At 41.1% G+C, this 20,398-nt stretch overlaps 1 protein-coding gene across 1 annotated transcript in view; it reads right to left on the bottom strand.

Annotated features, from left to right (window-relative positions):
• Positions 1 to 612: 612 nt before the first annotated feature.
• Positions 613 to 20,398, bottom strand: part of LOC146785257 (galactose-3-O-sulfotransferase 2-like) — a 434,940-nt gene continuing 415,154 nt past the window's right edge. Inside the window, exon 4 of the mRNA XM_085634199.1 lies at positions 613 to 6,741. Within this exon, the coding sequence (XP_085490325.1) occupies positions 5,818 to 6,741 (924 nt within the window). The 3' untranslated portion in view covers positions 613 to 5,817. The remainder of the gene's footprint in view (positions 6,742 to 20,398) is intronic.

Below are 20,398 nucleotides of genomic sequence, written 5' to 3'. Positions count from 1 at the left end.
AAAAATTGCTAATGTTTACGCTGTTACCCCATGACTGTTGTCTTTGATGTTGGCCATTTCTTGCACAGTCCTAGTGATAGGCTCATTCTCCTCTTAGTGTATGAGTTTGGTAAGTACTGGATTGAGGCCTATCATGTGGGCAGGCGTAAGGCTGAAGGGACTACACATTCCTAAGGAGCAAGGCAAAGTCCTCAGGGGCAATATGTTGCTAGGACTGGATAACAAAAATGTATTGCCTTGCAGTCTGGACTCTGGTCGAGAAAGCTGAAAGGAGTATGTTTTATTACACTTGGTTTTAGCTTCTGTTGACAAGGGAAAGGACACTGTATTATTACAGAGTGAAGGTAATTTTCAATGTTGTGGGGAGGTAGGGAATCATCGCCCACATGTTTTTTGCTTTCGTTTATCTTATAGAATTTTTAATGGATTTAATGTGAAAAATTGGATTTGAACTGAATTGACTTGAATAAAGGGGAAAGGGGAGGAGAGATTAGATGCAGGCAGCTGGCCAATGCCACCCCACCTCTACGTAACCGGTCCATGCATTGCAACACACACTCTCTCATACTTGAAATAAACAAAATAAAGTACAATAAAAAAACACCAGACCTTTCAATTTTTTCTTTAATTTGCATTGATCTTTGCAGTGCATCTAATAGGAAAATATATGCACTCCTATTTACAGTGAACATAGTTAGTTAATACTTTTATACATTCAGCACCTTTTCAGAAACCCCTGGGAATGATGACTATGACACTGAAAGGGATTTTTTATGAGAAAGATGCCCACAAGAAACCTTGCTCTTTTACACTGTAAATATGTGATGTTTATAGATTGACATCTTACAGCATTCAATCTGGCGATAATAATGTGAATGGAAAAGAGACTTCAGCCTGATCTAGAGTGCGGTTACTCCATCATGGCGATTTTACTCCATCACCCTGATGAAGTAACCCCACTCCAGGCATAGAGATGTCTGCTGCACCAGCATATCGACACCTCTTACATTGGGACTGAGTTAAAGTGCACTGAAAAGGGTACTCCACCCTACAGCAGCAGAGTATCTTTTACGCCATAGTGAAGGTCCGCCCGCCTCATTTCGAGCCGGGTAGACCATCAGTATGTCGGCAAGGGACACTGCTCCATCTCTGCCACAGAGATACACCTCTGATGGCTCAACAGAGGAAAGGCTGTCAAGGGTTGTTTTGTCATTTGTCAGCCCGGTCGATTTAAAGTGGGCAAAAATTTAAAGTAGGCAAAAAAATGACAAACTTTTACTTGCACTTACTGCTATCCAAAACCTGGTGGTAAGTGAAGGCAAAAACATGTCAATGACCCCCACGGCCTGGGAGAAAACTTACATGGCGAGGTGGGTCATTGTTTTTTGTTTTATTTTCAAAAACAAAATCCCCCTCTGGGATTCTCTTTTTGAAAATAAAAAAAGAAACTGGAAGTGTGCAAATGCGGATGTTTTATGCTGACAGAGCCATATGGTACACTTTCAGTAGACTGACAGGAAATGCTGCAAAGGCATATCATGTCAATTTAAGAGTTGTCTGCTGAAGCGGTGAACATATCTAAACTAGGAGTGCAGTTACTCCGTCATTGGGCCGGAGTAAAATACTCCGTCGCCCAGAAGGAGTAACCATATGTATAGACAGATAGATTCTGCCCTGGGCCCCTAGGGTATTGTTAGTGTGCAGCTGAGGGTTCTTTTCATCAAAGATCCTCCCACAGTATCCTCACAATGAAGGCTAATGTTTACATTATTACCCCATGACTGCTACCTTTAATGTTGGCCCTTTCTGATACAGTTCTTTAGTGATGAGTTAATTCTCTTCTTAGTGTATGAGCTTGGTAAGTACTGGATTGAGGCCAATACTCCATCAGAGCGATGGAGTATTTTATTCTGTTGTAATGATAGAATAACCGTACTCCACATTTAGAGATGTTTGCTCCACCAGCAGACATCTCTTTTATAGGCCCTGATTCAGAGTGTTGCGGAAATGGTACTCAGCCGCAGCGGCGACAGAGTATCCTTTGCGCCATACCGAATGTCCACCCGCCTCATTTAGAGTCGGGCAAATCTACAGTATGTCAGCAGCAGGGACAACTCTGTCTCCATTGCTGGGATACACCTCTGATGGCCCAGTGGAGTGAGGGCGGTCGGAGTTTGTTTTGTCATTTGTCCGTCTGCCTTATTTAAAGTGGGCGAAGAAATGGCAAGTTTTTACTTTAGTTTACCACCATCCGGAACATGGTGGTGAGAATGAGTAAAAGCATTTCAATGACCCCAATGCCCTTGGAGAAAACTCCCATGATGAGTGGGGTCATAGTTGTCTTATTTTCAAAATGAAAATACCCCTTTGGGATGTTCTGTTTGGAAATTAGAAAAGAAATTGGAAGTGTGCCATGCCGTTCAGTCATGCTCATAGAGCAGAATGGCACACTTTCAATGCATTGAGCAGAACTACTGAGAAGGCGGTTCCTGTAAATCTAAGAGCTGTATGCTGAGCCTGCAGACATTGCTAAATTCCAATTGCGGTTACTACATCAGAGTAAAATACTGTGTTGCCCCTGACATTGCAAACAATGTGAACCATGGCATGCTCTCCAGCCAGCAGATATATGTATCTTTGTAGCTGAGGAAGAGGATTTTCTTGGAACCATCATTCTGGTCAAACAGTATATGCCGAGAGATTTGGTGACCCTTATAGGCCCATAATGCTGAGGCCGATATCAACCTAAATTTTCCCTCTGATTTTTTTCACCTGTTTTTGAGCAATTACTTCCAGTGCCATGTATCTAATTAGCGTGCCATTTGCCTTTTCAGTCATTATTGAAGCCAGGCATATATAAAGGGACTTACCTTTCCCCGGTTTTCCTGATGACCTGTGCCTAGGTTGCCTCTCCCTCCTTTTGTTTCTGTTCGATTCATTTCGTTTGTCGCCCTGAAGAAGGTTGACCTCAGACCGAGGTCTCTACCGAAACGTGCATTGGCGCTTTAGTTAAGATCAGTTAGACCAGGACTACAACTGCAATTGAGCCCTTAAGGATGTAGGAAATGTGGCCACTTTAGAGTTATAAATTGCGAATAATTTAGAGACATCTATATAATATGAAGCTACATGATTTATCTATTTTTTCCTCTCTGGTATACTGACAATGATTCTGCTGTCGATTTTATCTAAGAATGTTATTTTTGCCTGCATGACTGAAGTCTGGGTTTGTTTGGGTATGCTTGGGCTGAGTATGTGTAAGTTTGCATGAGATTCTTTCTCTGGGGGATGTGTCCTGATTTATTATGATTTTTGGTGTCCGGGATGTGTATTTCAATGTTCTTTTCCATTTCTCTATGTATTTATGTCTTGTGTTGTCTGTTGAGCTGTATTATTGATTTCAAAGTTATGACATCATTTTTATGTATAAAATAAGAAACAGAAAAGAATAAACTTTGTAAAAAAAATTGTTTTTGTGCTAAAAGAATTGTCTAAAGGGATTGTTCCCTACTGTGGTGTAATGGGCTATGATGCAACACTTTGCTCTCTTAATTGTATTATTTCCAATTATAATGGTATTTATTCGCCAGACAGGAATTGCTTTTGTTTACTAGTATCCCTTTCCCCTGGTCCTGCTGGTGTGTCTGTTCTCAGGGGCCCTCTGCTTTTCGTTTTTCTGCCCCTGACATTATAACCACACTCTAAATGAGACCCATTGAAAATAAATGCCGTCTTGGCAGTTCCTGTCAATGCACTGACAATGTGCTGTACTGCTCCATCAACATGACAGAGCCATATGGCATGGTTTCAATTTCTTTTATTATTTTCAAAAAGAAAATCCTAAAAAGAAAAGCAATGATCCCCTCGCCATGGGGTCATTTAAATGTGTTTTCTATGATTTACCGCCAGGTTTCGGATGGCGGTATGCAAAAGTAAAAACTTGCAATTTGTTTGCCCACTCTAAATAGGGGGGCGGATAAATGGTAAAACCTGAAGGTCCACGTGACTCAATTTAAAGTGGGTGGACCTTCAAAACGGCAGCCATTGCGAGGGGGGTAGCCTTTCTACTTCACTCTAAGTGAGGCCACAATTTTTGAATTTGGATGAAAAATAATATATGGCACTAGGGGGACAAGTTGGATTGTACAAGAGAGAGAGGGAAAACCTAAAGTTAAGTAGATAATATGAGGACTAAATCTGAGCAGAGGATGATCATAGGAAGGTATAAACAGTTGAAAGTAACTAAGTGGCTAGGGGCTGTTGAACTGACCTGAGGAAGGCAAGACCATGGAGGAGTGTGAATGCAGTTGTAAGTAACTGTAAATGAAATTGAAAGTGAAGTAGTAGCCAGGTCAAGAGAAAACATGTAATAGTTGGAGTGTAGACTGTTAAAGAGTACTGCAATAGTATTATATACCTTTTGGCATGTGGTTTGAGTGGAATTCCCAGATCACTTACTAGTAATTTTCATTACTCTGAGTACTATTTTTCACTATCAAGTCCATACACATGAGGGCAGTAATCTAGCAGATGAAGACATGGTTTAACCTTCAGCCTCTCCCTAATTAGGACCCATCCTATGGGATGTAGAATTAGTCTTCTGAACGTAACAAGCTCCAGAAAAAACAGGACCAGAAAAGAACAAACAAATCCCGGGGCAGTAGATGGGGCACAAGACTGTAACAAGGAACAGTAGGACAGTAATGGGCGTTTTGGCAAGTTATCCACGCTTTGCCTCCTTGTCGCAGCTCATGCATTTGAAGATGTAGCACCACAGAAGGAACTGGAGAAACTAGCCCGTTCTCAGGAGGAGGCAGAGGAACTCCCACTAGCATAGGAGAACAAGGGAGAGGTCAAGGGGAGCAATCCTGGTTACAGAGCTTTACAAACCACCTCTTGGGTTTATGCATCCCATCAGCATTAGCAAAACAAAGGGATCTTCTAATGTCATGAAGTCTGACTTTGAGATTGCTTTCTACTGTGCAACACAGCACAACCTGACAACCACCTAAAGAAATAGCAAAACAACCATCTGCTGGTCCAGAATTGCTAACACTGACTACAGTACCCCAGAAGCAAAAATGGCAACATGAAGTGATGAATCACAACCCAGTGAAAAATGAAAGCAACATCGGTGTTTGTATTCATGCTGACACCTCGCCTACGTGGTCGGAGAAGTTCCAGCTGAGAGGACATGATTAAAAGAGTAAAGCACAGGTCATATAGAGCATCTTTTGGCAGTGCCAGCATCTCTGGAACCTAAGGTGTGATACCCTGTATTCTGCTTAGAGGTCCTACAAGGGGGAATCAGAGGTTTTCAAATGAACAAATCTTCAGATAAAGGAGAGAAGTGATGAGTCATGCCGCCACTCACAGGAATGACAGCGAGAGACCCATCCTACACCGGCAGGCAGTTCTTCTAATAAGATGAGGTCCTAACCAAGGGAGAAGGCCATTAAAATAAAAAAAAGTTTGAAAACAATTCTCAAGTTAATATTGGCTTGCTGTTAGGAGGATACCTGCCCCTCATGGGTATGGACTGTGATAAGGAAGTGGGAGGTAACTAGAGTGTAGAAAAGTGTAGTAGGAATATGTATAGCGAACTTAAACAGCCATCAAAGTGCATCATTCGAACTTGGTACTGGATATTCATCTTGATTAGTCATGAACAAGTAACCTGCATGGTTTCCTTTTGTGGCTGGTGGAATTCATCATAAATGTTAGTCTCTGGCATGAAGGCTGCTTGACCGATTCATCCTTGGTTGTGTCAAATACAAACCGCTATTTGTGATACCGTGTGTTGTTTTTGTCTACAAGTCACAGGTGAAGCATCTTGGAATTCTTCTGTGAACGACGTTGGACACCATTTGAGAAACGTTTATTTGGCCTCACAGCTGTGTAAGGAGAAATTATATTGGTTATTTTATGGTGGGCCAGTTTGATATTCTGAAGAGCTTTTGCTTTTTTTGGGAACTGCTTCTTGTACAGGAGGCTACTGTACTGAAGCTCTGGCCGGATCAGACTCTCGCAAAGTTGCCTCTCTTCCTTGTTGAGTCCTGCTTTAACATTGTAGCCTTGGATTCGGGCCCTTCCATACTGCAGAGGGACCAGTGACTCATCTTTGATCCTCTTCGGATCCACTTTGCTACCTTCTTCAAGGCATGTCTGGGCAAGCTGCTCACGCCTTTGACGCAGCTCTGCAACTTCTTGCTGCATCCGTTCCCTACCTAGGACCCTGTCAATCTTATTCCAGAATGTCCTGTTGAAGTATTTATACAGTTCCCAGTCAAGTTTGTTCCAGTTCTTTATTTGCTCTGCGGTATTGTCAGAAAGAGTCAACCTGGTGCTGTCATTCCTGCTGTTCAAGGGGAAGGACAATACATCATTAATGTTCCAGCAGAGCGTCTCCTTCAAAAGAATCATAGATTCATCAAAGTACTCAGCAATAAGAACCAGGTTGAAAATGGATTCAATTGCATGGATGTCCATCTGAGAATATATGGAAGAGGAATTTCCATTGTTGTTCAAGCCAAAGTCAAAGGTCATGAGGTTCTTGGCATAATGGCTATCGTGGTCTCTTGGAGTATAGAAGAGAGAGGGTTCAGCTAGAAATTCCTCCAATGTTTTTGTTCCGGCAAAAGAAGAGATGCCCTTGTAGTAGGCAAAAGAAGACTCCATGAGCTGGACCGGATTGCGCAAGATAGCAAAGTAAAAAGTATTGTACGGCATTACCTTCTCAACCTGCAGAAAGGGAGAGGGCAAAGAACAAACAAGCAAAACATGAGAATTCAACAGTGACAATTTCTATTTATGATGTTTCAGTTTTCAGATGAGTTCCCTGTCAGGTTTATCACTATGAATTAGATATTTTAAATAGGACACAACACACCTTAGAGTGCTAAAGCATGCTTTCCACAGTAGAGAAATATACTATGTGCAAATACTCATGGTGGGTAAACTGTATAAAAGAAGTATGTGTTGCAACTATGCAATGACAGTGAGAGGCGATTATGCTTCCAAATTTCAGTGGTAGTATATTATATTCTGTTTCACAGATTCCTAGGACCACAGGGGTCCAAGGCTGGTTGAGAGATCCTCAGTCACGAGGATGGAATGGACATGTCCTCCCTCTTTTATATACTATTAACCAAACAAAATGTCCTTCCCATGGTCTCTTTTTGTGTTTACAATTCAAGTTGGAAAGAAGACAACCAACATGGGTGGGGGATTCCTACATGTGTAATGGTTATTCTCTCAAGTACAGAGTTACTGAGAGGATCAGATATGAAGCCACACTGCTGCTGCGGGTGGGAAGGGAATGAGACCCTTTTCTTTTAATTGCCCTCATTCACTCTAGTAGTGACATGCTTCATCATTGGGCCGTCCCGACTCCTACAGGTCGGGGTGGGCTCATCCATTTTTCAGGGAGCACTTAGAGATATTTTATAAGGGGGCGTACCATTAAAGATAAAATTCCTCGCCCACTCCTAAAGAAATCTTTAATAGTGGACTGGGAGGGAAGGTTAAAATATACACAAATGAGTGATAGGATGTGAGGGTCCTTTGACCCTAAAATCAGCACCAACATGTTTCAGCCCTTCTTAACTGGCCTCATGGGGAGCACAAGTACACGTAGGTTCCAGCAGGGAAGGACCTTTGACAAATGTGTGACTACAAGGCCTCCCTCCTGCGCTCCCTTGAGAATCATTAACCTCGAGTTGGTGGGGTAATTCCTCATCCAGACCGGTGGCCAGTATTAGGCTTGTTCCATTTTCTTTTTAACATTTGAAGTGCACTTGGCAAATAGCATACATGCACTCAAGTCTCTGGGGGAAATAACCTCATTACGTCCCACCCTGACGAAAGCCTAGGACTTATTGAGGCCAGTTAAGAAGGGCTGAAACATGTTGGTGCTGATTTTAGGGTCATAGGACCATCACATTCTAACACCCGTTTGTATATATTTTAACCTTCCCTCTCACTCCACTATATAGACCATGCGAAAGACATTTTGTTGGGTTAACAGTATATTATATTCCACATCTCTGGTGATGTATTTGAGAATGCCTGACTTTCCACTGTCTGGTGTAACATGTCTGGGCGTGTTAAGCATAGACCAGGTGAGACTTTGAGCCTGTAGATGTCAGACCGGTTTTTCACCAATAAGTTAGGCAAGTAGCCAGGCCTAAGAAAAGTATTTCAGGATCCAAACTCAGATTAGCAATACGGGGTCTGATTTAAATTTAAGTGATAATGGAAAATCATCCAATTTCAGGAGGAGGTAACAAACTATACCTCTGTAGTAAAGGATATTCCACCAGTGGTGTCTCCTCTGAAATTAGGACTTTCTCCGTAAAGTGGAGTATTTTTTATTACCGCTCAACTCTACATCTGGCATCTCAGATTATTCTTTTGTGTTCATACAACTCCTTTCAAATGTACCAACAGATTCCATTGCCGCTGGTCATTAGATGAAATGGGGTCATTTTGACTTTGGCAGACTGTCTGCCAGCCTGCTGAGCTCTCGAATACCATCTGGCTAGAACCTCATCTGCATGGCAGGGGTCTTTGTGCTTTGAAGGGAGCCGCCACTTGCCTCTTCAGTGGAAACCTGTTCTGAACCATTAGTGCACAGTGGAAACATGCATTACATAGAGGTGGTCACCACTATGTAGTTAGTTAAGAGTTTCCATAGGAAGCAAGTTTTTTATTTTGCTAATGACTTTGGCATTATTTGACTAATGTTCCCACAACTTTTCCAAAAAAGATTCATCCACTTCAGCTCCTATACGGAACGTTTCAGGGTGATCCATACAGCAGGGGCGGAGAAAAAGGGGCTGTCTCAAAACATGTTTTTGTCATGCTGGTTCCCATTGGAACTTTGGAAATAATCTTACCAAATATGGCAAAAGGTTAGACCTTTACTGAGTAAGAGGGATTTTTCTGATTTGGTGTAAGTCAATTTAGCTGTTTTTGAGAAATTAAAGATCAAAATATAATAGAATCTGGATGGTTGATACCACAGTACTCCTGTGGTACCGCAAGTTAAAATACATATGCCAATCATTGGCCAATAGGGCATTTTTACCCATTGGCCCCTAGCAATGTTGATGTCTGGTCCCAACATCAACAGAAATGTTCGGACTAGCATTTCAGGACTCAGTCTCCATTCCTGAATGTCTTAAAAAATATTATTCAATGAGGTAGGTGTACTCTAACACATTGGTCCACCTTGGGGCTAAAAATAAAGAAAATAAAAAAATCTTTGCTGTGGGTCCCCTGGTACTCACATGAAACCAAGCAAAGCCTCCTGTTATGCCCAGTAGCACTCCCACGGGACCCAGCGCTGCCCTCCCACTAGTACCGTGGGGTACCACAAGACCGTGTAAGAATTAAAACATGAGTATTGCCTTGTCCTGTGGTACTTTGGAGAGCCAGTTCTGCAGTGGTAGTGCAGAAGTACTGCGCTACTGTGATTTGTTTGTTTTTTAATAGAAAATGTGGGGAGTTGTGCAACAATGGGGTTGGCCAGCAATGGGGAGCGTTGGCTGCCTCTAGGGGGTTTGGTGCAGGACCTGGCTACAGGCCTGATCCTGCAACCAACCCCCCCAGTGCACATGAACAAATGCTGTGCACAAATGGGGGTTGGCTGCTTGTGGAGGGTAGGAGGCAGGGCCTGGCCCCAGGTCAGGCCCAGGATAGGCTCTACATACAAACCCCTACTATGCAGAGTCAGAAGCTATGCTCAGTGAAGAAGTTGGATGAATATGATTTAAAAAAATAGAAATGAACTGAAGAAACAATAGGTCAAAGTGATGTTATAGTTAGGTATGTTAATAAGATCTTACTTTGCATAAATGAAAAATCTTAGAAATTCACTGAAAAAAGCTAAGGTTAAAGTAACGTAATAGGTAATGTACTTAGGCCCAGATTTACTATTATTTGGTGCAACGCATTGCAGCAAGACAACTTGCAGCACAGCGTCAAATGGGCCATATTTACTAATGTATAGCACATTCCTGCTCTATCTCTGCATTGGCACACACAGTGCAGCCTAGCTCCAATGCAGGCAGCCTTGCACCATGGTGCAAGGGTGCCTGCATTACAGGCAGTATTGTTTTTGTGCAGGAAGGGATACCTTCCGACACACAAACGATCCTCAGATGCATTTTCCGCTTTCTATGTGTGCTGCAGAATGCATAATTCTCCTCATTACACCTCTGTTGGGAAGGTATAGCATTTTGACACATTCCCAGGTGTGCTTGTCTTAGTAAATCTGGGAATGCGCCAAAATTCATGGGTGGGTGTAGAAGAACAGCTATGCTCCACCCATAGAACACCTTCCCAATACAGAGTAACGCAAGGCAGTGACTTACACTGCCTTGCATTACTCTGGATTTACTATGCCACGGAGAGCCATGCAAGGTGGCAATACGTGGCTTAGTAAATCTCACTGAAGACCTTGTGATGCCTTGTGACGCACTGGCAATGCAAGAGCTTTGTAAATCTGGGCCTAAAATGTTTGCGTACATTAAAAAAAACTAAAAATTATCTGAAAAAAACAAAGGTTAAAGTGATGTTAAAGTTAGGCCTTTTAATAATATAAAACTATCGTCTTTTTTATTGAATATTCCAAATATTCAAATTCCAGCTTGTCAACGTTTATTTTGTCACAGACAATATATGTTGGCTGACCTTGAGTGTATTCAATACAATCCATTTACCAATATCTTCTATTGATAAGTACTTCACAGAGATTTTATTGTGCAAGCATGCATAAGATGGAAATTATTTTCAATAGGTTCAGGAAATCAGAGTGTTCCACAGTAAACGTACAAGTCAACAAAAACTAGGGATTTTAATATCACATACAAAGTCTCAAACTGGCCTAAGAAGTAATACACTTCATTGTGGTAAAACATGAAAAATGTTACTCAGTATGTATGGATCACTAAACGTGTTGGCTGGCTGGAATTTGAATATTTGAAGTACCTAATAAAAGAAGGAATATTACATCAGGTACGTGACACTACAGGTATGGACAATTTCTATTCACCTTAATGGGATTGCCCACTTAATTACATCACATGACCTGCCATTTAAAATCAACAGGTTAACAGGTACACATTTGCCACTGTGAAGGTACTTTCTGCCAGGCTCTATGGATTACACTTCATAGTTTAGTATGATACACTACAGACGTTCCTGAGATGGGATAGTAATTTATTTATTAATTCATGTTCGATTAATTTAAACCATTACATGACTAAGAACTGTGTGATACATTTTCTCTTGGAAAAAAACAATACCTACAGCCACCAAGATTGAGTTTCGAGCATTTAAAAGCACTACCGACTAGATTATGTCATAAAAAAGAAAGAAAAGATTTAAAACCAACATTACATGATTAAGATAAAAAAACAGTGTCCAAGATTTTACAAATAAAGAGGTGAAGTGCAATATGCAGTATGTATGGTAATAGGACCTCCAAGTCTAGGGCTGGGGTTACTGAGGTCTCAATACCCCAGAGTGTTTGTGTGCAGCAGATGATCATATTTTCTGGGTTAACAATCCTCATATCCCAGGGCCGCCTGACCATGAAGGATACTGCACGTGTCCCTTGAATTTACCAGTTCCCGTTGGTGGCTCTTCTAGTAGCTAGCTACTGGATGCTGTTCTGGGTTCTATAGCCATTGGCTTTTGTCCTTGCTTCAATAAGTGAAAAGCGAATAGAACTCGTACATTTCCCCACTCTCGCTAAGGTGCTTGGTATATTTTCTGACACTTCCTTACAGCACTCAACCCCTTTTGAGCGACATAACAAGAGGAGCAGGTGGTGTTATTCCTCTGACAGTTTAGGACAGCAATTCAACAGATGAAGCCAGTATTCTTTCCAATACTTACATAAACTACACAAGGTTACCTCATCTTGTTGTACCCAACCAGGAGTGAAGTCTGAAATTGGCAGTGCAATTAGCCTCATAAAAAGAATTTTGCGGGCCTGGGTTGAGAGTGCTTGTTTAAAGTAGGAGTGTGCATTCCAAAAGGTATTGGATACATCAAGCGCCCCAGCCAGGGTACTAGGTCTGAGACTGCCAATCTACTGTTCAAAGGACATTGATTGCACAGACATTCCTGAGATGGGATGTGGCATACAACCTTAGTGCCATGGTTACAACACCACTGAGAAATAAACCATCTCTCATTGACAGGCCCGTAAATTCTAGATTACTCAACAATCTTCAATGCCTCACAGTTTTCAGGAAAGTTCTGGAAATAAACATGCACGCTTTATAAATGTTTTCACTACAGAGAATTTGTCTATAGCACTGCATTTCAACTATTTTATATTCACGTGTCCATGTACCCACTCATGACATCTCAAATGACATCATTGATGACATAATGAAGGAATCATCCAATGAATGTAACAAATAGTATACTGTTGTTATACTGGAAGGTATTCAGCGTGGTACATCTAGACATTATTTTCTATTGCTGCTCTAATGCTAATGGATGTAAGCTTTTGAAAAAAAACTTTTAACTATATTCCTGTCACATTTTAAAGATCACATTGAACGCCGAGTTAAACTGGAACTACAGTTACCATAGTGGATGTATGTATATCGCACAGAAACAAACAATAAAATCTACCAAAAAGAGATGAAACTGATAATTTGCTCCCTAGTCTACCTCGCGCTGTGTGACTAGTGCGGTGATTCAGCACGCGCTGATCCTCTCACGCTGGTCCTTTCGCTCCTCGATGAGACTGGGCCTCCCGCTAAAAACACCCCATAGAAAATACTGTGCGACTGATCCCCCACAATGGTGTGGTATCCTGGCCAATGGGTTGTATGGAATCTGGTGGTCAGTGAAAGATCCTGTTTCCAAACAACAACAGTTCTCCCAGGCTTTCATTGCGTATAGTCACTTTTCTACATATGAAGAATAAACCCACCTTGAAATTACACCTGTGTTGTCGGGGTGTCTCTGGAGCGGAACTCAACACTGGCGATGATCAGGATTTCACCCTACGAAAGCCTTGAGCACTACAGGTGTCCGAAGACGTGAATTCGTGGCAGACCAGAGGCAGAGACAGTGACCGGTGTGTGTGTGGAGAGCAGAGTGTGCCCATTTGTACAAACGGATCGCGGAGTGAGAAAAGAGCAACCGCGTGATCCGATTCTGGCATCAAATCATGAGTGTATGCGGTTTTGGGCTAATATCTATGTTGGGCATGCTTGTGCCGCACAACGCTAGAACATCTTGTACACATGCTTGGAACCCATTTTATATTTGCCTGACGTGTCTGACGCACATCCAAGCACAAGAAAACAAGACACACTGGCCTTGGAAATTGGCCCCATTGTTTTACAGCGGCCATTTTGAAGCATAATTTCTTTGTTTCACGGTGATTCGCACACCAATGTGGATCTAGCATAATATTGCTATTGCTTCATACTAATCACGGTGATTCGATTTCTCTCTGTTACAAGTATTACAATATTATTGGAATTATATATATATATATATATTCACTGAAAAAACCATAGGTTTCACACATGTTATAGTTAGCGGAAATTTTACTGATAAAAAACCAATGAAATTCCCCCGTTATAGTTAGTGCAGGCAACTATAACTCACGCGACCGCAATCCTCTGCTGATGCTAATACTGTATTTAGACACTTATTTGCCCATGTCTTCTTCCATAAATTTTTAGCTATACATATATTACAAATATTTTTTTTTCATAAAGACACATATGTCATCAGCAGAAGATTGCGGTCGCGTGAGTTATAGTTGCCTGCACTAACTATAACGGGGGAATTTCATTGGTTTTTTATCAGTAAAATTTCTGCTAACTATAACATGTGTGAAACCTACGGTTTTTTCAGTGAATTTGCAAGGTTTTTTAAATGCTAATTCCTAACTATAACGTGTGTGAAACCTATGGTTTTTTCAGTGAATTTGTACGGTTTTTTAAATGCTAAGTTACTTTACGCCATTCGTGGCGTGCGCGCCCACTTAACGCAGTTCGTTCCGGCGCGCACGGTGCGCATCGCGCACCGTGCGCGCACAGTGAGCACGCGGTGCGCTTCGCGCACCGCGCGCCCACTTTACGCAGTTAGTGCCGTGCACGCACGGTGGGCACGCGGTGCGCTACGCGCACCGCGTGCCCACGTTACGCTAGATGGGCCATGTACGCACGATGCGCTTCGCGCACCGTGCGCACATGGAGGACATATGATGCACTTCGTTTTGAAAGGTAATATTTTAATTTTTCACACCTGTTATAATCCATGCACAAATGGTGCCCTTCGGGCACCATTTGCACACGGGGTGGGGAGAGTGTGGATAATTTTTTTTTTTTAATATTTTTTTACCGTACGCGTACGGTAAGCGTAATCGGCGAAATTAGCGAAAAAATAAACATTCTGTTTTTGGCCTTGGGGGATCTTTGGGGACTCCCTCAACATGGCTAGGTGTTTTGGAGCTGTCCAAACACCCCCTTTACATGTTTTTGTGCTTTGTATTTTAATCCACACTCTCAGTGCGAGAGAGAAAATGGCGGCCGCCGCTTCCTGGTTTCGGCCGATTCGAATGTTTACTAAGATCTAAGAGCCAATCAGAATCGCGCTCGCGCACGCCACCGTACGCGTACGGTAAGCGTACCGTAAGCGCACCGTAAGCTGGCTCAGATATATATATTGATTTAAAGGCTATTTTCTCAGAATCTACTGAACAGATTTACACCAAACCTACAAAAGGCACTTCCTTGACCTGAGGACTACCTCTCTGCCAAATTTCTAGTAATTCTGTTCAGCCGTTCGGGCTGTAGCTGTGTCTAAAGGTCCTATGGAAAAATGCATGGGAAAAACGCGTTTTGGGACCCCCCTTTTATCTCAGCCCCCGCTTGACGAATCCCCCCGAGACTTTCAGGGTAGGAGCGGAGCGTAGCGCCCCACCTATTTTGAAAAATTCGCGAGGATTCGTCGACCGGCGCCAAAGTTATTCAAAATAGAATGTTGCGGATTTCCTATGGAAACGTGGTCCTAACTATAACTACCTACTGGCGACCGCCAGTAGGTAATATATATATATATATATATATATATATATATATATATATATTATCCACTGGCAGTCGCCAGTAGATAGTTATAGTTAGGATTGTGTTTCCATAGGAAATCTGCAACATTCTATTTGGAATAACTTTGCGCCGATTGACGAATCCTCGCGAAATTTTCAAAATACGTGGGGCGCTCCGCTCCGCTCCTTCCCTGAAAGTCTCGGGGGGATTCGTCAAGCGGGGGCTGAGAAAAGGGGGGGTCCCAAAACGCGTTTTACCAATGCTTTTTTCTATAGGACCTTTAGTCCAAGCTACAGCCCGAACGGCTGAACAGAATTACTTGAAATTTGGCAGAGAGGTAGTCCTCAGGTCAGGGATGTGCCTTTTGCAGGTCTGGTGTAAATCTGTTCAGTATTTCCTGAGAAAATAGCATTTAAAAGCATATATATATCTATAAGTGCGCACCGTGCGCGTACTGTAAAACTTACCGTACGCGCACTCTGCAGTGCGCGAGCGCGATTCTGATTGGTTGTTAGATCTTAGTAAACATTCGAATCGGTCGAAACCAGGAAGTGTCGGGCGCCATTTTGTCTCTCGCAGTCTGAAGGGGTGAAAAACAAAGGTGGAGAATGTGAAAAGGGGGCAGGGTGGACAGTTCCTGACCCCCTAGCCTTAGTCAGGGGGTCCCAGAAGGACCCCCAAGGGCCAAAATTTCCTTTAATTTTTTTGCGAAAAATCGCGGAGTACGCGTAGCGTGCGCGTACGGTACAAACGGAAAAATTCCGCAAACTGCGTAACCTGGGCGCGTGGTGTGCGAAGCGCACCGCGCGCCCACAGCGCGCGCACGGTGCGCGAAGCGCACTGAGCGCGTACGGTACGCACACGGTGAAAAACCTTAAAGAAAAAAATAAAATAAATACATAACTTAGCATTTAAAAAACCGTACAAATTCACTGAAAAAACCATAGGTTTCACACACGTTATAGTTAGGAATTAGCATTTAAAAAACCTTGCAAATTCACTTAAAAAACCAAAGGTTTCACACATGTTATAGTTAGCTGGACATTTCACTCGTGAAAAACCATTGAAATTCCCCCGTTATAGTTAGTGCAGGCAACTATAACTCACGCGACCGCAATCCTCTGCTGATGACGTCAGATATTACATCACTGATGACATATGTGTCTTTCTGAAAAAAAAAAAATTGTAATATATGTATAGCTAAAAATTAATGGAAGAAGACATGGGTAAATAAGTGTCTAAATACAGTGATGTAATATCTGACGTCATCAGCAGAGGATTGCGGTCGCGTGAGTTATAGTTGCCTGCACTAACTATAACGGGGGAATTTCAATGGTTTTTCACGAGTGAAATGTCCAGCTAACTATAACATGTGTGAAACCTATGGTTTTTTAAGTGAATTTGCAAGGTTTTTTAAATGCTAATTCCTAACTATAACGTGTGTGAAACCTATGGTTTTTTCAGTGAATATATATATATATATATATACACACTCATATACACACACATATATACACACATATACACACACACCACACTTCCAACACAGGAAAGTCGATGCCGTGTCTTTTCGCAATAAATTCTTTAATGACAGCTGATGATGTTGTCGACTTTTCTGTGTTGGAAGTGTGGTGTATATTTTGGACCATGCTTGGGAGGTCCACAACGTCAATGCGCCCTTTGGTCTTGAGGTGGTGGGTTATCCCGAACGAACGAGGAGCATATATATATATATATATATATATATATATATATAATTTTGCTGCAACTATGTCCGCTCTTGTCCTGCCGTCGCTCAATAAAAAGCTACGAGATTGAAAATTTACCTGGTGTGGTCCTCTCCTAGCAGGCAAGTGTGTGTGTTTGATGTTTAGGCGGCCTTGCCCGAGCCGCGTGAGTGACCCCGCTGCGCTATGCGCAGTCCTGCAGAGGTGCCAACCGGCATTTCTGCTGAAGACGGTGAAGTGCAATGGAGTAAGTGGCATCTAAAGAGGAGTCGCCATGGGGGCGTGTTTTTCCCCAACCTATGCCTGTTTACATGTTGGGGGTGGGAGAAACATGTCCTCAGGGGCACCCATACACTGTTGTTTGACTCCAGTGTGGTAGAATTTTTGAGATTTATAGATGACATATGCATGATTTGGAAAGGTACACCATAATCAGCTAGTGACTTTGTAAAAACTATCAATAACAATGATTTGAATTTACAATTTACTGCAGACATTAGCAAATCCGATGTCCAATTCTTGGACGTTGAAATCTATATCAGTAATAATGAAATCCAAACTAGACTACACAGAAAGAAGACGGCTGGAAATGCAATTCTACATGCTAGTAGTGCTCACCCTGGTCATCTCATTAGGTGTATGCCATATAGAGAATTTCTGCGTATGCGCAGAATTTGCAGTTCTGACATTGATTTAGAAAGATGCCAAACTGAGGCCCAAAAGAGATTTCTTGCACGTGGATACTGTCTAAAAGAGCTAGAACAGGCCAAAATTAGGGCTAACAGCCACACGAGATAAAAGTGTTTAAACACCACTACTAAATCAAGAAACAAAGAAGAGACGAGTAACAGCGATGATCCACAAAGAAGTCAAGAGCAGATCAGACTTATAGCCACTTTCAGTATGGAGGAAAGGAAAGTTAGGGGGATCATAAATAAACACTGGCCAATATTAAAAACTGATATAACTCTAGCTCAGTTGTTACCTGAGAAACCGCTTATCACCTTTAGAAGAGCTCCCTCAATGAGGGATGCCCTAGTCAAATCAAGTCCTGAGGTGACAACATCCAAAAATTGATTGTCGACTAAGACAGGCTTCCACAAATGTATATCATGTAGGGCCTGTAAATTTGGCACTAACACCACAGAATATTGGAGTGCATTTGACCCTAGCCCTGTTAGAATCCAAAGCTTGTTTACTTGCTGTACATATTATTCAGTATACGTTTTGGAATGTACCTGTAGAATGAAACATTTGGGAAGTACCAAATTACAGGTATTCAATCGTATTCTGCAGCATCTAAGGGCAATAGTTAATTCTGACGAAAGCTATCCTGTAGCTCAGCATTTCAAACTGGTACACAACAAAAATTTGAATGACTTGAGTTACTTCGCCATTGACTTTGTACCTAAAACTTTGAGAGGCGGTAACAGAGAAAAACAGCTGAGGCAATTTAAATCTAAATACATCCTCTTATTGGATACTAGAATTCCAAAAGGGCTTAATACAAGAGAAGACCTCCACAATTTTCTGTAAAATGAACAATAACATCTAGAAACATTCTTCTGAATCATAACGTATGACAGGTATTACATTACTTTTACCTTATTAATGGGGTCTGGGGTGTTGTCCCCCATATCTAGTTCTAATTGAGGATTAACAGCTCCCCCTCTTCTGTCCTTCATGACTTTTAATGAGGATTGGTTGAGTTAGGAGACTGTTAGACCCATTGATAAGACATAACTGCTTTTTAATTAAATTTTTACTGGTTTTCTCAGAGGAACTGTATGATTATACAATTTAGATAATTGTATGTGATTGATTACATGTATATGTATATGTCAATTACGTACTTCTTGAATCAAGATTTTTTAAGTGGCCAATGATATGAAATATTATTTCAACCTGAATGTCAATAATTTAGACTTTTGCACTAACTTAGGGTAATTAGACTTGAGCATCGGCTATTCTGCTCATATATATTTTTATTTGTTTTAGACTTTTTTTATCCTGGATGTAATATGGATTTAATATCTTTTATTCATGGATAGTTCACTTATTTGCACTATTTTGCACAGTTTATGATTTTAGCACTAACACTTTATTATCTTTCTGGTTACTGCGTGAGTAGGGATTTCAATTTGAGCCAGATTCGTAGATTTGATTATGTAGCATTGATTAAGCCACTTGGCAGTTATTTAAACATAACTTCACATTAGTTTTTACAAAGAGGTTTTTAAAGACTTCTTTGTATTTTGCTGATATGCTTCATGTCTTTTAACATTTTTGTACATATTTATGACTTTTTAAATATTTATATACAATAACAGTTAAATGTTTTTGAATCTAACAACTATACTCGTAATAGGAAGTATTTTGTTTAGCTCTATAATTGGCCAAACGCAACGTAACCAGTGCATCCAGGATGTCACTATAAATTCAACATATTTACCACTGGGGGGTCATGTGATCAAGGCTGTGGTTACACAGCCGAAACACGTCATGTTGACTTTGACTTCGGAGAAATAAAGCACAAAGAGAAATATCTTGCACATTTTGTGGTCTGTACCTGATTTGTTTGCTGGAGGATACAGCAGCACAGGACTGTTGGTAATATATATATATATATATATATATATATATATATATATATATATATATATATATATATATATATATATATATATATATATATATATATATTCAATGAAAAAACCAAAGGTTTCACACATGTTATAGTTAGCTGGACATTTCACTCATAAAAAACCAATGAAATTCCCCCATTATAGTTAGTTCAGCTAACTATAACTCGCGCGCCCGCAATGCACTGCTGATGACGTCACATATTACATCACTCATGACATGGTCAGTGACATCACTCATGACATCACTGATGACATCTCAAATGACATCACTGATGACATCACTGATGACATCATCCTTGTGATAGAGTGGCAGACCTCCTCTTCCCCTAATATAACCTTTGATACACACATTCAAAAATAGAAATTAAAATTTTAAAAACAATGGACATACCAATACCAGTTACAACAACCTATACAGTAATTCTAAGATCCACATACACATCCACTCATTCACCAACAGTCCTATACAGTGACTCATACATGTACTCACTCATCATATGTACTCATACACCTATACATCCTGTTACACAATGCCACTCATCCATAGAGGTACTCACACACATAGTCACTCATGCTAAAAAAGAATCAAACATACATTTACTTGCATATACAGTTATACACACACCACCACACTTACTTCTACGGAAACTTACACATACTTAGTCTTTTAAACAATCACTTATAGAAACACATACTTATTCATACAGGAACTCTTTCAATCTCTCACTCTCACATATACTCGCTTATATACACCAATAGTCACATATACTAGTTTAAAACATATGTAGTTACTCATAAAGACACTATTGAGACAGTCATTCACTCACTAACACACCCATACACTCACTCATCCACCCATAGAGTCCTGCACACATGCTGTCTTCAACACATACAAAGAGTGAGTCATTCATTCATGCACCTATGCACTACGTAA

This window comes from Triturus cristatus, chromosome 11 (assembly GCF_964204655.1).
Source record: "Triturus cristatus chromosome 11, aTriCri1.1, whole genome shotgun sequence".
NCBI classification, from domain to species: domain Eukaryota; kingdom Metazoa; phylum Chordata; class Amphibia; order Caudata; family Salamandridae; genus Triturus; species Triturus cristatus.
Note: the sequence above shows the minus strand (reverse complement) of the source record. Positions and strands in the feature narration are given on the sequence as shown.